This window comes from Episyrphus balteatus, chromosome 2 (assembly GCF_945859705.1).
Source record: "Episyrphus balteatus chromosome 2, idEpiBalt1.1, whole genome shotgun sequence".
Classification (NCBI taxonomy): Eukaryota; Metazoa; Arthropoda; class Insecta; order Diptera; family Syrphidae; genus Episyrphus; species Episyrphus balteatus.
This window is the reverse complement of record NC_079135.1, coordinates 115016774-115041745: the sequence shown is the minus strand read 5'-3', so window position 1 is coordinate 115041745 and position 24972 is coordinate 115016774. Positions and strand designations below refer to the sequence as shown.

Genomic DNA, 24972 nt, shown 5'->3' with positions numbered 1-24972 from the left:
AACCATTAATTACAAAAATATAAGAAAATTAGTTTGAAGTTTAGTAGTTTAGAACCTGTCATTAGTGTCAAAAAAAAAGCAAATAAATGACAGTTTAAACCTGTCATTAAGTATATGTACATGAAGTAAGTGAAGTGCGTGTGCCAATTCCAGTTATTAAAAAAAAGCAAAATTGTGAGGCACAAAATGCTGCTGCTACTTGCTACTACTGTCAGCTGTGTTATGGTGCCATGTGTATGTTAGCTGATAGTGATAGCGCAGCGCAATTTTAAAGTTTGCTCTCACAAGTCAAGGTCCATTGGCGAATTATCCAAGGCCAACTTAATACTTATACCAACAACTTTTCCATAGCTATTTAATATTAAAATATACATATAAGATTGTAGTATAGGCATTCGTTGAGAACGAAGCAATCAAATATAAATTTTGAGCAGAAAAAAAAAGCGAATGGGGGCATGGCATATATAAATCTGAAAAAAAAAGTGATTCATTAACTTTCTTGGCCATCTCTCATCGTTGTAGTGTGTTGCGATTGTGTGTGCAGCCAAATACACTTTGAAATTGAAGTTAGTTTTTTTTTTTTTTTTTCTTATTTTGAATTATTGCAGGCTTTGAAACGAAAAGGTAGGTGGATTTCGATGTTGGGGCAATATAGAAGAGAAAATTGAAAATATTTTTTGTATTGTTAGATACTTTTCTTTCAACCTTTTTTTTTTTTGTATTTGGTTGAAACGAGTCTTCAATTTAAATCTGTTCACGGTTTATTTTGTTTTTGCACTTTTGTGTCTGGAATGCAAATTTTGGAGAGAAGAGAAATACAAAACAAACGGAATGCTAAATTGACTTTGTCATGGCTGAAAATAAAAACAAGATACGAACGAAAGACGAAACTTTATATTTTGCATATTTTCTTGTTAATGTAGTGTAGCAAGTTTTTTGTTGATGTTGGCATCTTTTTTCTTTAACTTCTCATGGTATTTTTTGTAATATTAACATTCATGAAATAAAAAAGACTGTTTGTGTTTACCAATATACCACAAAAGATATTTAAGAAATGTGATCTTTAACAAAATGTAGTTAGGGTGGTATCTATCTATTTCGAGCCTTCTTTAAAATTTTTAACTAGATTTAACGATTTTCGGATATGTCCTATTAATTTGGCAAAAGATAATAAATTTAACGATATCAGACACTCAAAAGTATTAATTTAGACAGTTTCGAATGTTTTTTTAGAGAGGTTATCATAATTTATTTTACAGTTATAAAATTTATCTCAAGATATAAATTTTGGACTTTATTCTTGGAGGTTCTCTTGATAATGCACTTAAACCAGTAGGTAAAAGGTAGTAGGTCTGATACAATATGGATATTTATGATAAGATTTCGATTTCAACAGCTTGAAGTGTTTAAATTTTATGAGCTTTTCATTTTAATTATGAAATTTGTTACAGGAAATAGATAAAAGGTCTGTTTATCAATTTTTTGGGGGGATTTGGGAACAAAGTTCGATTAAAAGTTTGGAATTTGATGTTTGCTGCGTTTTATTGGGCACATTTATCTAATGCAGACCAATGTACATCCACTATTATATTGACATTTTTAATTTATCTGTTAAAAGTCCCACGTTGGGCGCCATTTTTTTTAAGTCTATAAAATTATGTACTTTCTTCATTTCAATAAATTTTTATCATGTGTAATTTAATAGCTCCATGTTTGCCCAAACTAAAATGGAAAAAAAAACGTTGTTGAAGTTTTGTATGAATTAAATTGTTCTTATTTCTCTTGATAAATAAAACACTCTAGATAGGTGGTAGGGTGTCTTTTTAAGCTTGCTGTATACTTCTTCCTAAATGAAAGAAAAACCATTAATGGTGCTCCCAATATAGGGTGTATCTCTGCCTCAGCCAACAAGTCTCTTCAGCAAGCTTGATCTCTATACACTCAGAGAAAAAATAGTTAAAATCGGGATAACTATTTTAAATAGTCGTTTATTGTAGCAATTAACTATTTTAATAGTTAAAATTGACTATTTAATAGTAAAACCGGTTGCAAAAATTTTTTTGGCATTTCGTGGCCTAAAGCTTTTTTTTTAATACTATGCATCCACAAAATGAATTTTCCACACAAGAATATCTCAAAATCACCTCACAATATTTTCACAAAATACCAAATTTTAATGTAGCTTAAGAATTCCAACCATAAAAAGTAATTTTTTTTTCAGTGTAGGTATCTTCTTTTTTCCCAAATTCAATCAAAACATTAGTCCCAACACATCGCAGTCTCTTTTGTTAAACGCGCGTTCGACACACATTGTTTAATCTCAATAAATAAAAACTGATAGTAGTTTTGTTTGATAAAAGGCGTATGTGGGACCAGACCAACTATATTTGCATAATTATAAATAAATCTTTAACTATCAATTAGAAATGCTAATTCCCCTTAAGGCCACCTGATGTTGTAGTAGATCGTGTATTAATTTTCTTGTTCCTTACATTGTATGCAAATATTTTCTAATTTCTGTGAACAAGTGATAATTCAGAAGAAAATTTTAACACGTCACTTAGTTGTTTAGTGCTGTGTCATGTCTAAAGTGATAACAAAAATAATATTCCCAACAGAAAATCTAACATCTAACGAGTAGGTACATTAAATTGAAGTTATTGAAAACTTTATGTTCGAGATTTTTATTTCTTTGTATAACAAACTAATGAATTATCTCTTGTGTTAATATCTATAAAATGCATTTTGTGTTTAATGCCACACATCACACAAAAACACAAAGATTTTATCGTAATAAAAATAATTGTTACTTTCATGTGGATATATCGATTTAACTTAAACAAAAATGTTAGACGGTCTTTAAACTGTCATTTGTTGACGTTTTATTTTTTTGTTTCCGTTTATCGACAAGTGTGCTAGCTAAGTGATACCGGAAAAGATAAAAACAAGGCAATGTAAACACTTTACTAAAATAAAAATGTGAACATTAAAATTAATGTAATTATAATCGGTTTATAACAAACATTATTATTAAGTCTGCCAGAGGTAAATCGTAGAGTAATGACGTATTAGTCATTAAAAATATTTAATCTGCCTTGTTTTTACCATTAATGTAGTAGAGTTGTTTTAAAATTGATAATTTTATGACACTAGAAGTTATGTCATTGTTAAAAGGGGTGAAAATGGTATGAAAACGAGGGTTAAGATCATTGCTAATGAAGATGAAAGGTGACAGGTTTTATCTTTTCCAATCATGGCCAATCTGACAGTTTTGAGCTGTAAATTATTCATATACTGAAAGTTTATCAAAGTTTAAAATGTAGTATGGAATTATTAGTCAGTTAAAGTAATTATATTTATTTTCGTTTATAGAATTTATAGGTACCTACTTTAAATAATTTGCTTCAAACTAAGAAAATAATTACATAAATAAATCAAATTAATATAAAATTCAAAAAATAAAGTCAACCATGAAATAAATCTGTATAATATGTTTAATTATTTGAAATAGATAAACCTAATATAAATCAAAATTAAAAACATTGTGAAATAATTTAAAATATAAACAAAAATATCCTATATAGGATTAAGGAATTATAAAAAAGACAACTTAAAATATCACTGAAATTCACAGAAAAATCTGGGAATAATGAGTGTGTTCGAGGAAGAAAAGAAAGCTGAAGATGATCTTTCCAAGTACATGTTAGATGGTAAGTTGTGAAGTATTTTATTTATTTTTTAATGAGATTTTTTACTCATTTATCTTGAATTTTTTAATAGGTGTTTTCTTGTAGCTCAATAATACTTTTGAAATCAATTATTAGCCCTGTTCTATTGGAGGTGGTAGTTTACTCGTGAGTAGAAATCTACTACAACAACTACACTTTTGTATCTCCTCGAGTAAAAGATCGTGTGTTATTTGTAGTACTAGATCCACTCATGAGTAAACTACCACCTCCAATGCAACAGGGCTATTCTTATTTTTCTGTTGTAAATGATCTGTCAAAAAGTTTGCGTTCGCTCACAATTTTTTTTTTTTTATCTAAGTCTGAATTGATGTGTGACCGTGTGATCAATTGTTTATATAACTTTTTAAGGGCCAATTTTTCAATAGTCAGTTAAACAGTCAGTTAGTACTTATTCCCCAGATAGGGAAACAATCAATTGTTCAACAGTCGGATACAACTTATTCCTTTAATAAAACATTTAATAGAGGAATAAAGCTATCTGCTCCTTTGAGAGACAAATAAAATTTATTCTAAGGAATAATCTGAACAAAAATATTGTGCCAGTTCTCAATGCTGTTTTGAAGAAAATATTGATAAAATGGATTTCTTTGGTATTATAAATTATAAAGATGTTATTTTTTCACAAATTTGAGGACCAACACGTTTAAAAAATACAAGGGAACACAAGAAAAAAAAAAAAAATATGAATAAAAATGACGTCTAGTTTTGAATATTTTTGAATTTGACATTTTTTTTGTTATCTGATTGTTTATGAGCCTAATAACTTTATTCGTGGAACAGTTAACTGACTGTTTATTAGAAGATAGAAAAATCGGCTCTAAGTATGTCAAAATTATGTTTTTCTATGACATTTCTTGGACTAAATTGGCCGCATTCCTTTGGAAGTGCTAGACTACTCATAAGTAGAAATCTAGCACAACAGCTACACATACCTTTCTACTCGGGCAGAAGAATATTTTTTAAATGTAGTACTATGTTTGTAGTCCTGGAATTCCTGGAATCGAATTACGGCATACTTTCGTTAACGTATGGTCGCTATGTATCCCTATCTTTTTCTACTAATTAAATAGAGACAGAAATAGTTAAAACGTTAACGTATGATCGTAATCGTGTGCCGTAATTCGACCCCTGGTTTGCACTCAGAAAACGAAAATCGAACTGATCTATTTTTAACTGATGTCAATGGATCTGCTTTAGTGAAAGTTGAGCTACTTTCTCGTCGGACTGTCAGTTGAAAACTTCGACGTAACGCACGCGACGAATTCTATGGGTTAGCCATTTTATGTGACACAAATGTACCATGTAGGTACAATATTGTTCTTCGAGCTCTTTTCACTTTAATGAAGAGTTTTACTTGACAAATTATTTCTACAGCATGGATCATCTATCTGCCTTTTTATGGGATTAATATGACAACTGATTTATTTTACAACTCCGTCAAACTCATTTAGGTACCATTTGTCCATGACACTATTAGTCGCGTTCTTGTTGGATAGATTCATTGAAAATGGATTTTAGTACCATCTTTAAATAGATTTCACTAAGTTTTGTTTTTGGGTTCTTTGAAGAGGAGAAGTTTCTTTTCTAATTCTAGAAACAAAAGTGTAGATGCTCCTCAAATTATGTATTTTAAGACAAATTTTCAAAGGTAAAATGTCATAGGCCCTGCGACTTTTGGTTTATGTCAGTACAGTACTACCCCATTCCGTATGATGTGCCTTGGAAGCAGTGTTGCCATTAAAATATTTTGAAAAATCTGCAGAAACAATGAAAAAAAATCTGCAATGCGGATTTCTTAAAATTTGGGAGACACTATTTGAAAAAAATTGCGAACAATTGTCAGCTAAAATTAATGTCGAGAATAATTTTTCTCGCTGAAATTTTTAAATTTGTATCAATAAATAGCTTCTTCCCTGGAACTCTGGAAGTGTTTATAAATAATTATATCGTTAGGCTTTTTCCTCTATAAAATCAAAATCATACTGGGTTTTGTTACAATTTTAATTTTAGAAAATGAAATCAAGAAGTCAAGAAGGAAAAATATAGAACGTTATGAAAAAATTCCAGCTGATTTGAAAACTAAAGTTAAATAATTATACCATTTTACTGGATTTTTTGAAATGAAATCTATTTTTGTTATTGAAACGTTAAGTTTCAGTTGCAGATTAAATCTGCACTGCAGATTTATGGTTCTCAAAAGTCTGGAAATGAGTTGAAAATCTGCAAAATGCAGATAAATCTGCACTATTGGCAACACAGCTTGGAAGTAGTATTTTTTTGTTTCCTTAAGACACTCTCTATTGACGTTTCACTTTTTAATTTCGGCTCTTAATTTATGGAACATCTCATTCGCTACTTAACACAAATTGGAGGAAGTCAAAATTTGAAAAACTCATAAATAAATTTCTAAATCAGTAAATGAATTAAATGACAAATTGTAACTTCAAAGATGCGAAATTGAATTGCAAGTCAATGGCATTGAATTAGTAAATGTACTAGATCATCTACTCATGGGTAGTTAACCATTTTCAATAAAACCCAAGATTTTCACTTTATGAAAACTGACATTAAGTCATTTAATTGACAGCAAATATAGGCATTTTATGACATTTCTTTACCAAAACAAATCAATGAAATACTTTTCCCTAGGTATTTTAAGTAAACTAATTGATAAAAACATTGATTACAAAATTTTTATTTCTTAACCTTTGGATCTGTGAGTTTCAGCAAAGTTATTAATTAATTTACTCATTATTATTTTCTTTACAAAATGGTATTTTATTTCCTATTTCCTTAAAGTCGCTCTTTTTTTCTCCTACGGACATTAAAAGTCAAAGTTAACGAAGATCGATCCCTTCTGAACTGGTTAATCCTATGATCCCTTTATAACCTCACATTCAAACATTAACATTGTGAATCATTTCATGTAATTTCAGCAAATTACCAAGAGTGTACGTTTTCTTTAGACGAGTCATTTCCTTTGCTAGTCTCATAAAAACCAAAAACCGGAAATCATTATAACAACTTTGACGAAATATCTCCAATTGTTGCATAATCTTGCAATATTTTTGCACACCAAATTGAAGAAAAATAAAATAAAAATGTCCAAATAAAAGTGAATTTCTTCTTCGCTCCTCGATGAATTTGATGATGGTGTGAACATCTTAAAAAGCAGGTATACCGACCCCCATCTAACTATACTTTAAGATATAATTTCTTAATGTTATGTACGAGTGAGGGGGAGCGCAGGAGCATTAAAGAAATGACAGTTCATGATCATGATGATGATGATGTAGGCAATTGCGCGAGGCGCGCTCTTCTGTCAATTGAGTTTTTTTTTGCACACGGAACTGGTTGAAAATAATGCACCCACTTCGTTTTATGACAGCTAGCTGCCTTGTAAGACTTTGTACATCATATCTAACGATGCATGTCTTTCGTATTTAGCATATAATCACATCTAATGTCATACTCCATTAATATTTTTTTTTTTTTGTATCTTGAAGACGAACTAAAGTGAATTGTCTTTTGACACTTGATTTTCTCTTTGTCTGTCATTAACTTTGGTCAAACAAATGAATGCATGTAGTAGATTTACCTAACTAATGAGAATTGTGTTTTGCACGAGGACTTAACTCTCAGATTCGCACATTTTACATATTTTTTTATTTGAAACGTTTCCACATATTCATTTGAATTCGTGATTTTCTTGACTTGATTTTAATTAGCAAGCCAGACCTGACATGTCATTTAATACTCAACTTACAGAGGAAACTCCATTGTTTCATTTTTTTTTTCACCACGACAGACACAGGAGTTGGCTAGTGCAAAATTTCATTTTGATGTTTGATAGCGACAAAGGGTGGAATGACATTTATGCGTGCCAACGCAGTTTTTTATGTCTCATAGTGAGTGATTTTTTCCCGCTATAACTTGAAAGTTGCACATTATAAAAGGCAAACAACAATGACAGTTGAGCCGGAAGAATGTAACCATAGAATGCTTGGCATTTTTATTTGTTTCTTTCTAATATCTCTTTTTTTTTCTTATTGTATATGCATTTCCTTGGAATCATTGAAAAAACGCCCGCAATGACCTCAAAATAGAATTGCACAGACAATTATGTGCATTTGTTAAGACATAACCGTATGCATTCAAACTTTCAACAATGAACAAAAGAGAAAGAGAGAAAAGACAACAAAAATTACAAAGCTGTCATCTTGTATGACATTTGGTCAAGGTGAATTAAATTACCTGGTAGTAGATACCTACTCTTGTTCATATTCCTCTTTGTATATTATTCTACTACAAAAACAGGCAATAGAAAACTTCTATGGTGCATTTGATTTCAGGTGTTATGTAGGTACGACCGACGTTCTGTCACTTGATGCAGCCTTTTTGTATTCCATTCAGAAAAAACCGTAATCATCACCATGCAAATTCGTTCACCATTTTCAATCTCATCTCCACCATGATATCTTGCACACAGCAGCTGTCAACAAAGTTACAATAAAGAGTTACAAAAGACAAGCGGTTTTCTTGCATCAACTTTATACTTATTCCCACGCCATTATGTGCACACAGCACACAAATTCAATATTTCAAAACGTTCCAACAACGTGCTCCAAATTGTGCAATAGTGCGCGGTGAATTTATGAGTCTCCTCCGCCTTGGTCAATCAATTGGTGGATGGGTTCTCTCTAAGATCGCCGCGATTTTTGTTATTTGGTAAAATTCAATATGCATGCAATTTTATTGCAGCCAAATCGAACGAAACCAACTTGCTTATAAGTGGGCCCACGAATAAAAACAATGTTATCCGGATTTCGAATCAATGCACGCGGGAACTGACATAATTTGCTATCGGTGGCTGCACTTACTGCCAAATTTAGTCTGCCGGTTCAGATGTCAGACAAGTTGGGAACACGATAGAGAGTTTTTCGGTTGATACATCATGGACGATGAGAGTTGCGGGTGGGAGTGCGGGTGCAGAGTAGTATGGTATGTAGGCAGTAGTTGGAAATGGTGGGTATTATGGGGAGTTTGTTTTTGCACCACCAACTGCACATAAAATCGCTCTGAACTTTTGCACTTAACCTGACTTCTATTGGATTAACGTTTCAATGGGATATATAAAGTTATAAGATAATCGTATTTAGTTTTTAACTGTTGTGGCGACAGGTTTTGGACTAGGAGGGAGGAGGAAGACGGCAAGTGCGGAGGTTTTAAGTGGATTAATTGGAGAGGAGGAATGGCAATGCTGATGTTGAACTCCATAGTCTCTCCCTTGTAAAAAGTGAAACCATGAGAAAAGAGGATATTATACCTTTGTGGCTTCGAAAGGTGAATTGTAGGAGTGAGTTGAGTATATAAGAAGTTCATTGGCTTAAAAAAAAAAAGTGTTGAAAGTTCCAAATATGGAACTTTGGGGAGTGAAATATTTTAAATTTATACTGCTTGGTACCACAGTAGAGTTGGGGGCATTAAAGTTTAAGACTTATTGATTTTATTTAATTGAAGGTCAAATTTTCTTCGATAAGTCACATTTTCAGATCATTAAAAATTGGCAAGATATGTAACTTTGAGTTCCACGAATCTTTGAAAGATGAAAAGTCAATTATTTAGCCCTGTTCTATTGCAGGTGGTAGTTCACTCCAGAGTAGAAATCTAGTACAACAACTTCACATTCCAATTTCCTCGAGTAGAAGATCATGAGTTAATTGTAGTATTAGATCTACTCATGAGTAAACACCTTCGATGGAGCGGGGCTAAAATCAATGCAATTTCTACTTACTCCGTAAGAAGAGCATGAGCATATCTATAGAAGTAAATGTACTAGATCATCTACTATTAGCCATGTTCCTTCGAAAGTGGTAGACTGATCATGAGTGGCCGATATTAGACCTAGTACTACAATTAACACATAACCGTCTACACGAGTAGATAGGATTTGCAGTTGGTAGTACTAGATTTCTACCTATTCTTGTAAAAAAAACTTTTTTAAACTTTTTTTATAAATTTGGCATAGAATTTAGAATAAAATGACACTAGCGGTTTTTAAACTGACCGTTGGTTTCAGTGATATAACTGAATTAATAGCATCACACTGTCTGATTACTAACATCAAAAAATCTTTTAACAACTCAATTAACCTGTTGAACAGTTGTTAAAGAAGCTTTATATGTACATGTTTCTATAGAATTTTCTCTTTGTTATTAGGTGTATCTAACAATTCAAGAAGCATCTTTCTTTAATAAAGCGGAAATAGGTGTAACATAATTAATTAATACCATTTGTCATTTTGTAGCTATTCATTGCTTCTAATGATTTGTTGGTTACAATCAACATACAAGAAAACACCTTTTCAAGACCACAAGATTTCCTCAAAGTAAAAAACTTTAATCAAAACTTTAAGGTCATTCTTCACTGGCAGGATTCTCTTTTGCAAAACCAAAAAAGGCAATTCATCTTGTATTTTTCCATAAAAGAATCCAATTAAACGTCATCTTCACCTTCCTTTCATATTTTTTATGTGTCGTTTTTTTTTTTTTTAAGTTTATTCTTCTCTATTGGCAATTATGAGTTGTGCGCGGCAATTATGACTCTCTTGACCATACCACGTGAATTGTAATCATCTAACTTTAATCTTTAGAGATAGAAATGAATAGATTTTACCTCTCGGTCAAAGAAGGCCAAATCATAGTCATAGAGAGTAGATAGATATACATATAAAACGAGCAAAAAATCATACATTTTTATATACAAAACTGCGCCCGAGAGTTGAATAGTTGTTGTGTGTGCTGTGCCAAAGAGTGCTAGTGCTGCGCCAGCATTCTTCAGTGTACCAATTATTAACTTAGAAAAGCAAGACTTCAAGAAATGTTGTGCATCCTCTATAGAGTATAAATAAGCTAAGCAGCGCGCATAAGCACAACAAAATGAAAAGCGCATTAACTTTCAGAGATGACTGTCTTTTCTCACAAAGTCAGAGTTCAGCCATTCTGTGCGATGGATGCAACATAACCTCTTATTTTGTAAATTGCAAACTTTCGACTTTTGCCTAGAAAAAATATAAATGAGAAAACTGTATAAATAAAAGATCTTGTTATAGTTGTTGTGTATTTATTTTGTTAATGGAATGGAAATAACTCTCTTGCAGGAAATGAGACTAAATCAATTATCTTCTTCAAAACGGGGTAGTGGGTTCCGTCATAAATATGGGTTGAATGACGATTTTGAAATACCAGCTTAGCTTAGGTAAATAAAAGTTGAAAATTCATAACTTCCCTAGTTCGATAAAATCGATACAAGGTACTTTGCAGTCAGTAATTGTAAAATATCTAGTAGCTAGACGAGGAAAAGCAGATGTGGAAAAGCAGATGTGGAAAAGAAAAGGAACTAAACATTCCTGGCAAGGTGATTGATAACAAATAAGACAAGCCGATTTGATTATTCGTACAAATTGGGAAAAAAGTTGAGGACCTTGCATCAAATGAGATGCAGCTCCATTTTTTACATTTAAACAGACCAAAACTTTGAAAAATCGCAGCTATTTTTAATACGTTTTTATCTAACCTACAACTTGATTAAAAAAATGTGTATTTTTACAATTTTTTTTTATTGAAGTTGAAGGCCAAATAAAAAATATCTATCAAACTGTTCTGTACTGTTCTGTTTTTTGTCTCTAATTTCACGTCATTGAACAGATTTTATCTGAACAGGAATATTAGTTCCGTTCGTTTGGAGGTGTTAAGTAGAAAATGTACTAGATCATCTACTCATCAGTCTGCAGTCTTCAACTCTAAAGGAACATGGCACAATAAAGTTGTTATGCTCTATTTACAAGAGCAGAAGCGTAGCTCACTCAGACTCAACTAACAATTTTGCTTCTATATGGATTAATAGAAGCTACTTATCATGACTTATCGTACACGTTTTCTATAACATTCCAAAAAGTCCACCCACTTTTATTTCTATTTCGCTTCTAGAATATTTTTGTCAGTTGCCCGCAGAAGTTTTATAGGATTGTTTAGAAGTGTTTGGGACAGTTTTACTGGATTCTTATATAAGCGTTATAGTATCATACCATCAATAGTTTACCTACCACCTTAAAAGGAATGGAGCTAATAGCCCTGTTCTTTGGGAGGTGACAAAGTACTACTAGTAGTTTAGATACTAGCGATTTTCAATGGAACGCACTTTTAACTTGATAGATGATAGTACTCCACCTTTAATGGAACAGGGCTAATATAAAACAATTCGTCTAGAATTCTATTGCTCAAAATGAAGAAACTGATTTTTTTGAAAAATGAATGCGTTCAGTTCCAATTACACAACTATATTACTGTCATACAAAGTATGCAGTTTTCAGGTTCTGTTCGTTGCCTTTTTTTGTATTCTTTTCTAGTCTTTAAAAGAATTCCAAATCTCATTATCTATGTAAAACCTTTTGAAATTTGATATTTCGCACCAAGAAACCGTAATTTTACATTTGTCAAAGAAGAAGAAGACCAGAAGTTAATCGTCAAAGAAGGTGATTGACACATCCAGTTGGTGTAAACCAATTTTATTTTTTTAGTACATTGCAATAGAATTCTAATAGGAAAAGGAAAGAAAAATTACAAAATATGCAACGCACGCATTTTCACCACACCCTTCACAAAAATGCAACATCAATTTGCTATGGTAAAGAAGGTAAAAAAGGCATCTTTGACAAGACTTGCTTTTTCTCAATTCTTCAGGTGTCTGAAGGTGTTGCTGTCTTGTGTTGTTCGCAGTGCAAGTGACTATCTTTACCTTAAGTGGAGGAAAATTCTTTCAATGAACTCTTGCATTGCGCTTGGCATAGTAGGTACGCGCGCCAACTGAACACACCAAAGGGAATACTTGGCGGCAAAAATACAAAAAAAAAACAAAAAAAGACTCAAAATAAAACTTACAAAAATGACTCGAATAGCCAGTCTTTCTCTTAAAAATCGTGGGTTTTGTGTTGTTTCTCTTTCGCAGACACACCAGAGTGTGCTCCACTGGCTCCACCATTTCAATTCAAACACTTTATCTACTCATTCCTCCTTTATTTTTTTCATTATTTTTTTTGTCCACCATGCCTCGCTATTCACACTCGGATTTCACTGTAGGTGTAGAAAAGAAACTTAAGTCGGCTTTTTGTAGGTTCCCCTAGGTTGATAGTCCCCACAGTTGCAAGACTACCAACAGTCTGACAGTTGACGTGCGTCTGGGTACATCGGTCTTTTGGTACTCCTGCTGCAGCTCTGGCTTTGATATTATAAATATATTTTTGTTGTGTTTCTAGTTTATCTCTCGCACTGAACGTACTCATTTATCATCTTGCAGAGATTCTTCTTGTTTAACACAAGAACGACGCAAGTTATCCGCGGCGCCGTGCTTTTGTATGGCCATCGGAAGATGCCTTCTTGTTCTTTTTGAAATGTTTGTTACCTGCTAAGCGCAAATAAAGATAAAAAAACTACGCTTAGACCACGGTCTATCTTCCTCTTTTACCTATCTACTCGTTGTTCTTTCTTTTTTTTTTTATTTATAAATCTCGTTGAAGGCAATTTTAGTGCATTGACTTTAAAAATTGTTCATTCGTTGGTTGAGTGGACAGTCAAAAGAATTTGCATTTTTCTTTTTCTATACAAAAAATTCTCAATTCTTATGCAAATGTATAATGAAAAATAAACCACTGAATGATTTCAAAAAAATGTGAGCAGAATAACGGTTTAGTTTTTGTGTTTTTCCATTGAGTGTCAAGTTTTTCAAGTGTGTCAAACAGTTCTAAAAAAAAACATGAATTCCACAAAAGAAATGGATTTAGATGCCACTGATGGCAAACCTTTGACATGTTTATATTATTTGCGCGATAAAATTGTCCAAGAAAACAATCATATTAATAAAAGTATTCGCGACTCTGAAGGTCGCCATCATCATGAATCGGGGGTCAACAATTTAATAAAAGATGAACATTCATCATTAACTTCCAAACGTATTTGGGACACAAATAATTTTATTAAAAATACATCATCATCATTGATGACAAGTGTAAATAATAATAATAATACATCGACAACACCGAATATTTTATCTAAATTGAATAGTTTAGATTGTTGGGATTACACAATCGAATTGGAGTGTCTTCAAGGTCCAGAAGGTTTGTTTGATTTTTTAATTTATTTTTTGTGTTTTATTTGTTTTATGTTCTTTTTTGAATATTCCGACGTGATGTCGAATAAATAGTGAACTTGTTAGGATGTTTGAGTTTACTTTACTTGTCTTTAATTTTTGTATATTGGTCACGATTATGTATTTGTTCTTCTTATCGATTCGTTATCTTTTTTCTTCTTTTTAATGAACACACATTTATGTGTACATAAATTTATTTAAAATTAAGTTTACTTACTGATAATATAATTGGGTTTTATTAACAAAAAAAAAACACCTGTTTTCGATTTTTTTAACGCTGTACGGGCTCATTATTTTAGCATAGGTGTGTTCAAATTTAAATCATTTTTTAAAAGATGTGCTTGTGCAGTCATTTAATGATTAAAAACAGTTAATAAGATTGATATACAAAGTTATAAAGAAATAATTTTGCTGAGGTTTGATCTTTAGTTAAATTAATCGATTGAAAAAAAAAAATGGCATGGTATTTTATAAAATTAATTCTCAAATCAAATTCAATTGAAATCCGTTGCGTTCGATTATTTTGACATTTTAGTTTTCAAGGTTCTGACCAAATTTCTCTTTCTTCTTGAGTCCTTTGTACTTATTCCTTATAGAGCCCAAATGAGATAATTTCGAATGTCAAAATCGTATAGGAATTTTTCTTAATTTGAAATTCGAACTGACCTAATTTGCGAAAATATCTCATTTGGGGTCTAATGAAAACCAAAACAGGCTATTACTTTCTTTCTAAAAAAGATGTCATTACCAGATTTTAAGACTTTTCTGTAATAGCTAATGTTATTTCAGGGTTGGATTCAAAATTATGCCGGGGTCAAAATTCTGTTTTCAAAATTCTGCTCTTCAAAATTCTGTTTTACAAAATTTTGCTTTTCAAAATTCTGCTTTTCATAATTTTTTCTGTTTAAGAATATTCTGCAAAAAATTAAAAAAGGGTTTGGAAAATGTTACAAAAAACACGCGTTTTTAACATTTTCCAATTTTTAGGAGAATTCTATAAAATAATCTTCCCGCAAAATACTGCTTATTTGATTACTTACTTACTTTGTCATTTTTTTGTATGTTGTTTTTTGTTCGATAAATCAATAAATTTAAAAATATAAATAAAATGTTTTTTATATTGAATATTTTCAAAAAATAATTACAAATATAAACATGAATATTCAAAAAATTTAATAAGAAAACTAATATTTTGTATTAAACACAATAATATTATATATAACATTTAAAAAAAATATTTGTGACAGTTAAACAAAAAACCTTAGAAAAGTACTAATGTTGAATTTTGAATAGCAGAATTTTGAAAGACAGAATAGAAAAAAGCAGAATATTCGCCTAAAAATTAGAATTTTGAAAACCAGAACAGAAGTCAGAATTTTTACCCACTCCCGTAGTTTTGTCTCTAAGCAACAATTCACGCTCCCTTTTATTTAATTTAAAGTTGCATTTTAAAAGGAGGACATCTTAAAATTCGTATGTTATTTGTCAGTTTTCTAATTTTTAATATGGATTTTTAATACAATGGAGAGTGAATAAATTGGGCCTAAATGCTTTATTAACGGACTGATATGAAAATATAAAATTCAATCTAATCAACATGTACGAAATTTGCATCGAATTCATTGTATTCTTATGAAGGATTGACATGGTTACTGGGACATTAATCAGATTGCATTTGGACTCTCGCTAGCCCTAATGACAAATTTGTAGCATTATAAACGGTAGAGACGGTATTTTTATATACGTTTACGTTTCTGTCATTCAGCCTATGAGAGTTCAAATACAAAAGTAACAGATTTTTTTTCATATAAAAGCACTGCAGTTTTTCAACATTTTTTTAAATTTGCACATAAATATTTAAATATGCATGCATTTAATTGTGCATACATTTACATACATTTTATAGTGCTGAGTATTCATTCAACCATTTATGTATTTCAACTATATGTTTTGCTTCGATTGCAACTGAATGGATTCAATGGAATCAACACCGGCTCTAATATTGCACATGCAATATTAATTTCAAAGCTATTACTTTAAATCAATCAATTTAATTTGTGTTATGATTTTTGAGATAATAAATGTTGCCAAAGGTGAATTATTTTCAATGAAGACCAGTAATAGATCAAAATGAAAAATACAGCATAAATGTATGGAAACAAATATGTCAGAAAAGAGTAATGTTTTTAAAAGATTGCGGGAATTTTTGTTCGAAATAATTTCCCATCTGAATTTAAAGTATTTCTTCATATTCTTTTAATTTACTTTTTTTTGGGAGGGAGAGAGGGAAAAATTCAAATGTAATAACAATTATCAGCTGACGTTTGACGCATTTTATGACAACTTACCATCTAAAATTTGTTCTAGGTGACTTATCTCACAAAAACTCATACGTTATAATGTAATTTTTAAATCTTGTACATTAAAAATAAATCTCATAGAACTCTTGTTAAGTACTACTGGGCTCGCTGTTGGGCGCCAATTAAGTAAGCTGTGCTCCTTTATGCTTGAGTATCTACTGCACATTACTTCTGGTTGCATTCAATTCTTTTCCTTCTATAGAAAAAATGTCCTTGAATACAATCAGATTTAATAAAAAAAAAGTATTTAGTAGTAGATACTGGAGTACAAAAGGAAATATATTTAAATCAAAAAAAAAACAAGAAAAGTTTTTAAAAATGAATAAAAAAATAACTGCAGTTTTCTTTCGATTTCGGAAAATATTGGAAACATTAAAAATACATCCATGTTTCAGCATATCTACATATATAATATATAATTACTGGATTATGCCTTTTGTTTAACGTATTTATTACCTTAAAGCAATTATTCATTAATATTATTTCAACATTGATAGTTTATGTTAGGGTTTAGGGATATCTTGTATAAACCAATAGATTGTTATCAATCCTCCAAAGAAATGATAAATTACTTTGAAATATGATTGAGTCACAAGAAATCTATAGATATGCTGGTTAGTATGGTTAGTTTGGTTTATCCATATACAAAAGTTTAAACTTTATCTACCTGTGTAATCAATATGACTAGGTAAGGTAATTTATGTTCACATATATAAACAATACCTTTCGGCAAGAAGTTGTCAAAAGTCGCACTCTCCTAAATCAGGAGAAAGTGAAAGCAAAATGCATATATCAATCAGTCTATGATATGAGTTAAGTTTGTGCATTTTATGATTTCATAACTCACGTTAATTAAAATCATCAATAAATCAGCTATTTTTTGTTTTCTTATTTAAAATTCATGAAATCCAAACTTTTTTTAATGCCATACAATTTATGTGTTAGAATTAGTGTGACTTTAAAAATGCACGCATATAGCTCTTGTCATTTTATGGAAACAGATGAAAAATAATATAATGAACTTACATCTTGTTGTATTTGTAAAGAAAGTGAAAATAGCTTGAGCATATCCGGGATCTTCACACTTCTTGTATTTTATAATGTACTTTAAATGGAATGAAAAACTAAACAGTAATAAATATCAAGAATTTTATGGTCAAAAGGTTAATCTCTTTAACTTTTTGAAAACGAGTCTTAAGCAAGCTTTAGAATTTCAGAGAAAGTAATTTAAATTACCACATGATGAATACCAATAAATAAAGACTTCTTTTTTAGACCAAGTCTGTTCTGCAACAACCTCCTCAGAATAGAATAGTAGTTTTTGTATATTTATTGCTTTGTTTCAGAGATTTGTAGTTTTGTTTATTGTGTCTCTTTTTAAAAGTACCTAACTAACTGAATTGGATTTACTCTAGGCTGAACCCTAACCATGAAAAAATTATAGAAAACAAAAAGGAGCTTAATTTTCTTTTTTTAAACCAGTTTCGAGTTTAAGAATATGAAACGAAAAAGGACAGCCATTTTGAATTTCGTCAAGTTGTCAATTTTAATTTGACAACATGCGAAATGATAATATTTTTGATTAAGGACGGTGTTCACATTTGCCTCATTCTGTCGATTCATTTTGACATTTATGTGTTGCTTTCGTACTTGCACTTCTTGGTGTGATCAAAAAATTATGTATGAAAAAAAAAGAATGCTAACTATGTGTATACAATGTATGTATGTATTTCCAATCAGGAAGATCTCCTCAAACTTTCTGTATGACAAGTCGTTCTCGAGATATTGACAGATGCTTGTTTGCAAAACGGCGTATGAGGTATGAGGGCAAGACAAAATATTACCCAAACTGATGTTTATTCTCAAATTAAATTTCTCTTCAATACTATTCTTCTTCAAAGATTTTCTGATGTCACTACTTATTTTTCCTATTATTCTTATATGTCCCTATTGACTGAGCTAAAAGAAAGAAAAGTTCAGATACCTACAGTTCTCTTAATTTGCTCAACTTAAAAGCAACAAAGTAATTTTCCGTAGGCACTTCTATTCTTCTAAAACCAACTTAAATGGCCTGTTTCATTAACTTAATACTTAATATACCATTGCACCCCTTAGACTACTGCCAAAAATAGTACCTTTCTATCAAATGATTACCTTTCTATCAAATGATTATTCGTATTTATCAAGAAGAGATTTAATAGTGTTTTTGTTACAAAAATTCACTATGGCCCTTATTGCGAGTGTCGTTCAACTTTCGATGCGATAAAATTCGATCGAATAGAAATATATATCTATTTCGGTATTGTGTATCTTTTTCGAAAAAGATATTTGCTATTGTGAACTATAAACTTCATTTGAGTCGATAGCAAAATTGTAAACGAAAAAGATCAAACGAAAAATTTCATTCAAAATAGAATTTCACAACTCCAAAATTCGATGATCGATTTTCGACAAAAATCGTCCATCGAAAGAGACTCACAATACCAAAAGTCATTTTCTATGATCGACTTTCGACAAAAGTCGTCTACCGATAGACAAACGACACTCGCAATAATTGCCTATTATATTCAAAAATAATCACATAACAAGTTTTTTTGGAATTAATACATTTTTAAATCAAACTTACCCGTTTGAGCTAGATGTATTCATTAGCCGCACTTCTTTTGGACTACTCATGAGTGGTGAGATGGTGAGACAGGAATGTGTGTTCGTTGTACTAGATTTTTTACTCATGAGTAGTCTACCACCTCCAAAAGATCACGAATATTTTAAACGCCATTTCAGCGTTCAACGAATATAATCTGAATTTAAGAAAATAGCCTCGGAAATGAGATAATTTCGCAAATTATCTCATTTCGAATGTCAAATCGTATAAAAAAATTAATTTGGAATCTGAACTGACCTTAATTGCAAAATTATCTCATTTGGTCTGTAGTGAAAACAGGCAATAAGACTTTTTAGATGATATGGTTGGCAATGCAATGATACACATTCTCATCTTGGGCAGACAATCATGTGAAGATGGTAGTACTGCAATACTAGATCTGCCAAGCCTCTGACCTCCAAAGGAAAGCGGCTTATATCACAGTATTGGGTGTGTTCCAATAAAAGAAAATCAAAGCTTTTAAATGAAAGGACCTATTAACACCATTCAAATATTTCACTGCTTGTTGCAGATTTAATATCAATTTTTTGTCTCTATACGAGTAGTAGGTTGAGGTTCAAAACGAAAGTATTTGCGAATTATTCAACAGTTGATGGATGATGATTTTTTATAAATTTTTCTTTTCACATAACCAAATAGCTGAATAGTAATATTTTACGATATCACTTATCCCATTAACATATATAATGATGAATGATTGGTGATCATCAATCAAAATTTCTATAGGTAGCATTTCATTCAAATTTACACGACTATTAATTTCATTAAGTTTCTTTTTGATCAACACATTTTAACTACTGAAGTGAATAATTCGTATAAATGATGTTAAGCGATGTTTTTCAGTGCGAAGTTAATGTTAACCAGAAGCGAACTTAACAAATTTAAATGATTTAAGATTTTGATTGCAAATAGATCTAGTACTAAAATCAACACATGATCTTCTGCTCGAGTAGATAAAAATACATATGTAGTTTTTGTACTAGATTTTTACTCTTGAGTAGTCTACCGCCTAATAAGGAACGCGGCTATTCTAAACTGTTTATTAAGTTTAGCGGTGTTTAATGTGCAACAAACTGGCCCTAAAAAGACATGATTGAATGAAATCTATATCACCAAATATAAAATATCAGACAAATAAATAAAAACATACGGAAAGTGCCTGTAGTGCACATTCCTCAGTTTGCAAACAAAAACAAAAAAAATATGAAAAAAATCGAAAAATCAAAAACTGCAAAACACGAAATGAAATATTGTTTCGCTCTGTCTCTCATGAAAACATGCATGATGCATGAAATTCACATGGTAAATTGGCGAATATCGCGCAAAATGTGGCAGGCATGCGGCTATACAACATTATACTCTAAGGTGGAATAAGACTGTGTTTTTTTTTGGTCCGGTTTTCTCTCTCCCTATTGTTGTTGGTACTGTTTGTTTGCTTGTTATCTGCAGCATTGTGGGTTGGATACAGTATAAATATGCGCTGCTGGATGCAGAACTTGCATTTGCAACCTATATGATTTGTTGTTATACTTTTACTTGTTTTGCATACCTGCCTATTTTTTTTTTGTTTCGTTTTGTTGGTGCAATTAAAAAACAGTTACAAAAACAATAACAAAAAAACAGTATAACAAAAAACAACGTCAAACGTTAAGTTTGATAGAAAAATTCTGATAACATATTATAGACATTTTGTTGGATAAATGTTGTTGTTTTTTTTTTTTTATTAGTTAGTATATATGACTATTCCCGTGTGAAAAAGTGCAATATAAAAATCTCACTTTCCGTGCCTGGTTGCATTGCATTTTGCATGTGCAGCAATAGAACTTTCATTTCTGACCTTCAGGATTGTGTGGATGCATACACAAAGTGGGCATCACAACACAACACACAACATACCACAAAAAAGAACGAATAGTGTATCACGATCACGAATGATGAAATACATTTCAAATATTTGTAGAAGAGATAGGAGGGTTATGGAGGGAATTGAAATTCAGTTAAATTAACTCATTCTTTTTTTTTTTACAATCCAATTCCCGTTTGATTCCCAGTGGGATGTAGACTACTTATGTCATGAGCATGGATTTCAATTATTATTATACTGATGTGCTTCCGCAGTGACTTGACTGTGAAGTGCTTTTTACGGAAGTCATATTCCCATAAGAGGAATTATTATGCTATCCCAAGTGAGAGTGTTTTATTTAAATTAAAAGACTTCAACTTCTACTATGAATGTTTATGTGATATGACATGACATGTAATATGGCCCTTAAGCTCAAGATTGAAAATATTTTTCTTGTATGTGATTTATTTGATTATGTAAACAAGAATAAGTAATTAATGATTTTCACTTAGTTTCATTTTTTATTTTAATTGAAAATATTTCTTACTATTTTGAATAGCAACTTTCTTATTAACAAGGTCAGGAATTTTACCTAGTCAAACCATGAGAAATAAATCTCGCGTGTATTCAACATAGCACGCCTGTCATAACATTTCAAATAAAATGCAAATATTTTCAAAATGCACACTATGGAAAATTTAGACATTTTTTTTTTTTCTGAAATCGAAAGTATAGCTGAGGTTTATTTTTGGTTTAAGGTAAAAATATGTTAAAATAGCTATTTTCATGCTTGAACCAAAGTTAAGCCATATCGTATTCGGCGAAATCGATGAGTTAAAAACTTAAGCTATGTTTGTACAACTGGCCCATACAAAAATTCATTAACTTCAAATAGTTAGTAACAAATTCTGTCGCAATAAATAATTTTCAAATCTAACTTACCCAATGGAGCTGGATGCACTCATTCTTAATGTCATTTCAGCGTTTTAAGAAGGCATGGTTGCCAACGCCACTGATATATATAAAACATGGGATTGTATATTGAGTTCACGTTCATATACATATCGCGTTCCTTTGGAGGTGGAAGACTACTCATGAGTAAAAATCTAGTGCCACAAATATACGTTCCTATCTTGTTAGTAGTACTAGATCTACTAGGTAATCATATACTCATGAGTATTCTAGATCACCATTCTGATAAGTGATTGTCAGAAGGTGAATTTGATTCGCTATATAAATGTTTAGTTTTGTTTGCAAAATGGAGAGTTTAATTTTCGAAAAGGGTTTGCAATTTGATTGCAAAAGCGTGAATTTAATGTACAAAGCTATGTATAATTCATTTTCACAATTTTTTTGAGTGCATTCCTTAAACAAAAGCACAAGAATTGGTGCATTCTCATGCGACAGCTAAAATAAATACTTTTGCAAATAGCCAAAACGTTTATTTAAATAATGACAGTTTAATGTAGGGACATAAATATCAAAGGTGCCGCAGTTTTTCCCATAATACCCATTCATGTACTTCTTATTCAATGATTACACGTTTAGACTAAAAAAATTACCTAGGACAAATTTGTATGAATGAACAATGTTTAGATAGATTTTTTTTCTTATATAGATACGTACTGGTTTAATATGAGCTCCGTAAGCTCAATTAAATCCTCTTATAGCAATTAAATTCTATTCAACCAAAATTTATAAAATATTGTTATTTAATCTTCTTTATTTTTCTTTTCAGGTAAGTTAAGTCGAGCCAAACAATTTCTATTTAATGATGTCTTAAAAACGACCGGTAACTAAAGGTATTTTAATTTGTGAACTATTTCTAGAGTAATGTAAGAACTTTTCTTGGCCCTCATTGACGGAAGAACTTAAAGAAACTGTAAAATAAACAAAAAAATGTCTTCAAAATAAGCTAAGCTTTGAAAAAAAGTGAAATGTTTTGAAAAATAAAAAAACATAAACACATTTTAAGATGGCGTATTTTTCCGATATCAGATCTTTGTAAATTCTAAATATTGGAAGAACTTCTTTAGACACCACGACCATGCTTAAGGAAGTCGCAATAAAGTTAACTTTTATTTACTTGCTGATTTTTGCTAGTTGCAAGTTGACATGCATTCAAATTTCGAAGCAAGTAGTGAAGCAATTTTTTTTTAAAGCCACCACCACGCTTTGAAGGTTTGCCAAACAAGTTGCTGTGAACTAAACCTTTTTTATTTGCAGACTTTTGCTACTTGCAGAATGACATGCATGCAATTTTTGAACCAAGTGCCAATTGCTACAAAATTTTAATCTGCAAGCAAGTTGGCTTCCATTGGTGTCATTTACAGTTCAATCAGTCTTTCAAAGACCGAAACAAGAAGGTTTCTGTGCAAGTTTTGGAAAGCAAGTCGCAATAGATTTAAACTTTATTTACTTGCGGACTATTGCTTCATGCTACTTTTTTTTAAACATCAAGACAATGTCTATAAGGACAAGCGAGTCGCAATAAATATAACTTTACTTGCGGACTTTTTACTTGCTGACTTTTGCTAATTACAAGTTGACATGCATTCAAATTTTGAAGCAAGTAGCTAGTGGAGCATTTTTTCTTTTTTTTTAACGCTACGACTACGAATGGAAGTTTTGCCAAACAAGTTGCAGTAAACTTAACCTTTTTACTTGCAGATATGCATGTACATTTTAAAGCAAGTAGATGAGCAATTTTTCTTATTTTCTTTAAATGCCACGACCATGCTTGGAAGTTTAACCAAGCAAGTCGCGGTGAACTTAACCTTTTAAATTTGCTGACTTTTGCTACTTGCAAATTGACATGCAAACAATTTTTTGACCCAAGTAGAGGTGTAATTTTTTGACAGCTTATTCACAACACAAAATTGCTGCAAAATTTTACCTGTAAGCAAGTTGGCATTCATTGATGATGAAGAAAGTTTCTGGAAATGCCACTACTATATGCGCAACTTTTGAAACGCAAGTCGCAATATATTTAATATTTACTTGTGGACTTTTGCTTCTGTCAACTTGCATGCAAATTTTTAAGCAAGTAGAGGTGCAAAAATAATTTGAAAGTTTGTATCAATATCAAACAAAGTGGTTTCTAAAATTTAAACATCAGCTAGCAAGTTGGCATGCATGATGTCACATAGAGAATTATTATGGTCGCCATTTTGAAATAGATTTCCTAGTACGTTAAAAAACCATGTGTTTAAAACCGCTACATAATACTTGTAATTATGATATCCTAGGTTAATTTTCATTATTGCCCAAAGGACTATTTAAATAACAAAACAAAATGTCAGTTTAACTCGTAATTAACATAAAACGCAATTTAAAAATTGAGAACACCAGTTGTTGTACTTAACACAAACAAGTAGTTAAAGTTCTGTTCAGCATGCAAGAATAAAAATATCAGCTGCACACTTTCCTGTTCCTGTATACATCAGTTTATCGGCCGGTTCCCGATATGCGATGGGGACTTCACTCTTAACATTATCTTTCTTGAGTCCAGTAAGAAAAATGCAAACACAAAAAAAAAATAAAATATAAGTAAACCTGTTCCTTCGTCCCAACTTAATAATATCCGCGCGCGTAATGTTAGCAAAAGGAGTAGCAACCAGTTCCTGATTCGAAATTATATTTTTTTTCCTATACATTAAACCACACGATCATCCGTCGTCGTCGTCCATCCTTTTATACTTCTTCGTGGTGTTGTTGTTGATGTTTCTGGGAATGTAACTATTCAGCTGTTTTGATGATGATGTGGTGACTTGGTATATTTGTTTGCTTTTTGTTTTTTTTGCTGAATGCAGCTGCAGGTGTTGCTCTCATAAATTGTTGTTCATTTATCAACATTTTGCAAGTTGCGCGCGAATCAAGCAAAAAACACCAAATATGGAATATGTCAACAGCTTAAAGTCGATTGTCGCTATATACTCTGAACATAATTACACTTCTTTGCTTTTTTGCTTATTGCTCAAAAGGCTTAAAGTGCAGGCAAGCAAGCATTCGCGGCATATGTAAGACTCTTGTAGGCTTTATGTAACTTCTAGCAGCTTACAGACAGAGTAGGTATTGGTATAGAATTCCTCTCTGAGGAACCTGTCTTTTGTAAGTGAATGCGCTAATTGGATAAAATTTTGTGTAACTATA

General features: G+C 31.3%; 1 protein-coding gene across 4 annotated transcripts in view; it reads left to right on the top strand.

Moving 5' to 3' along the window:
• The window catches only part of LOC129912275 (cerebellar degeneration-related protein 2-like), a 122903-nt gene that overhangs the window by 66099 nt on the left and 31832 nt on the right, over positions 1-24972 (top strand). Inside the window, exon 1 of one of the 4 annotated variants that reach the window (XM_055990470.1) lies at positions 3498-3710. The exons of 2 other annotated variants lie outside the window; for them this stretch is intronic. In XM_055990470.1, coding sequence (XP_055846445.1) covers positions 3650-3710 — 61 coding nt within the window. In that variant the 5' untranslated portion in view covers positions 3498-3649. Of the gene's footprint in view, positions 1-3497; positions 3711-12965; positions 13921-24972 lie in introns of those variants that run through there. One more of the 4 variants, XM_055990467.1, reaches the window with a different exon arrangement.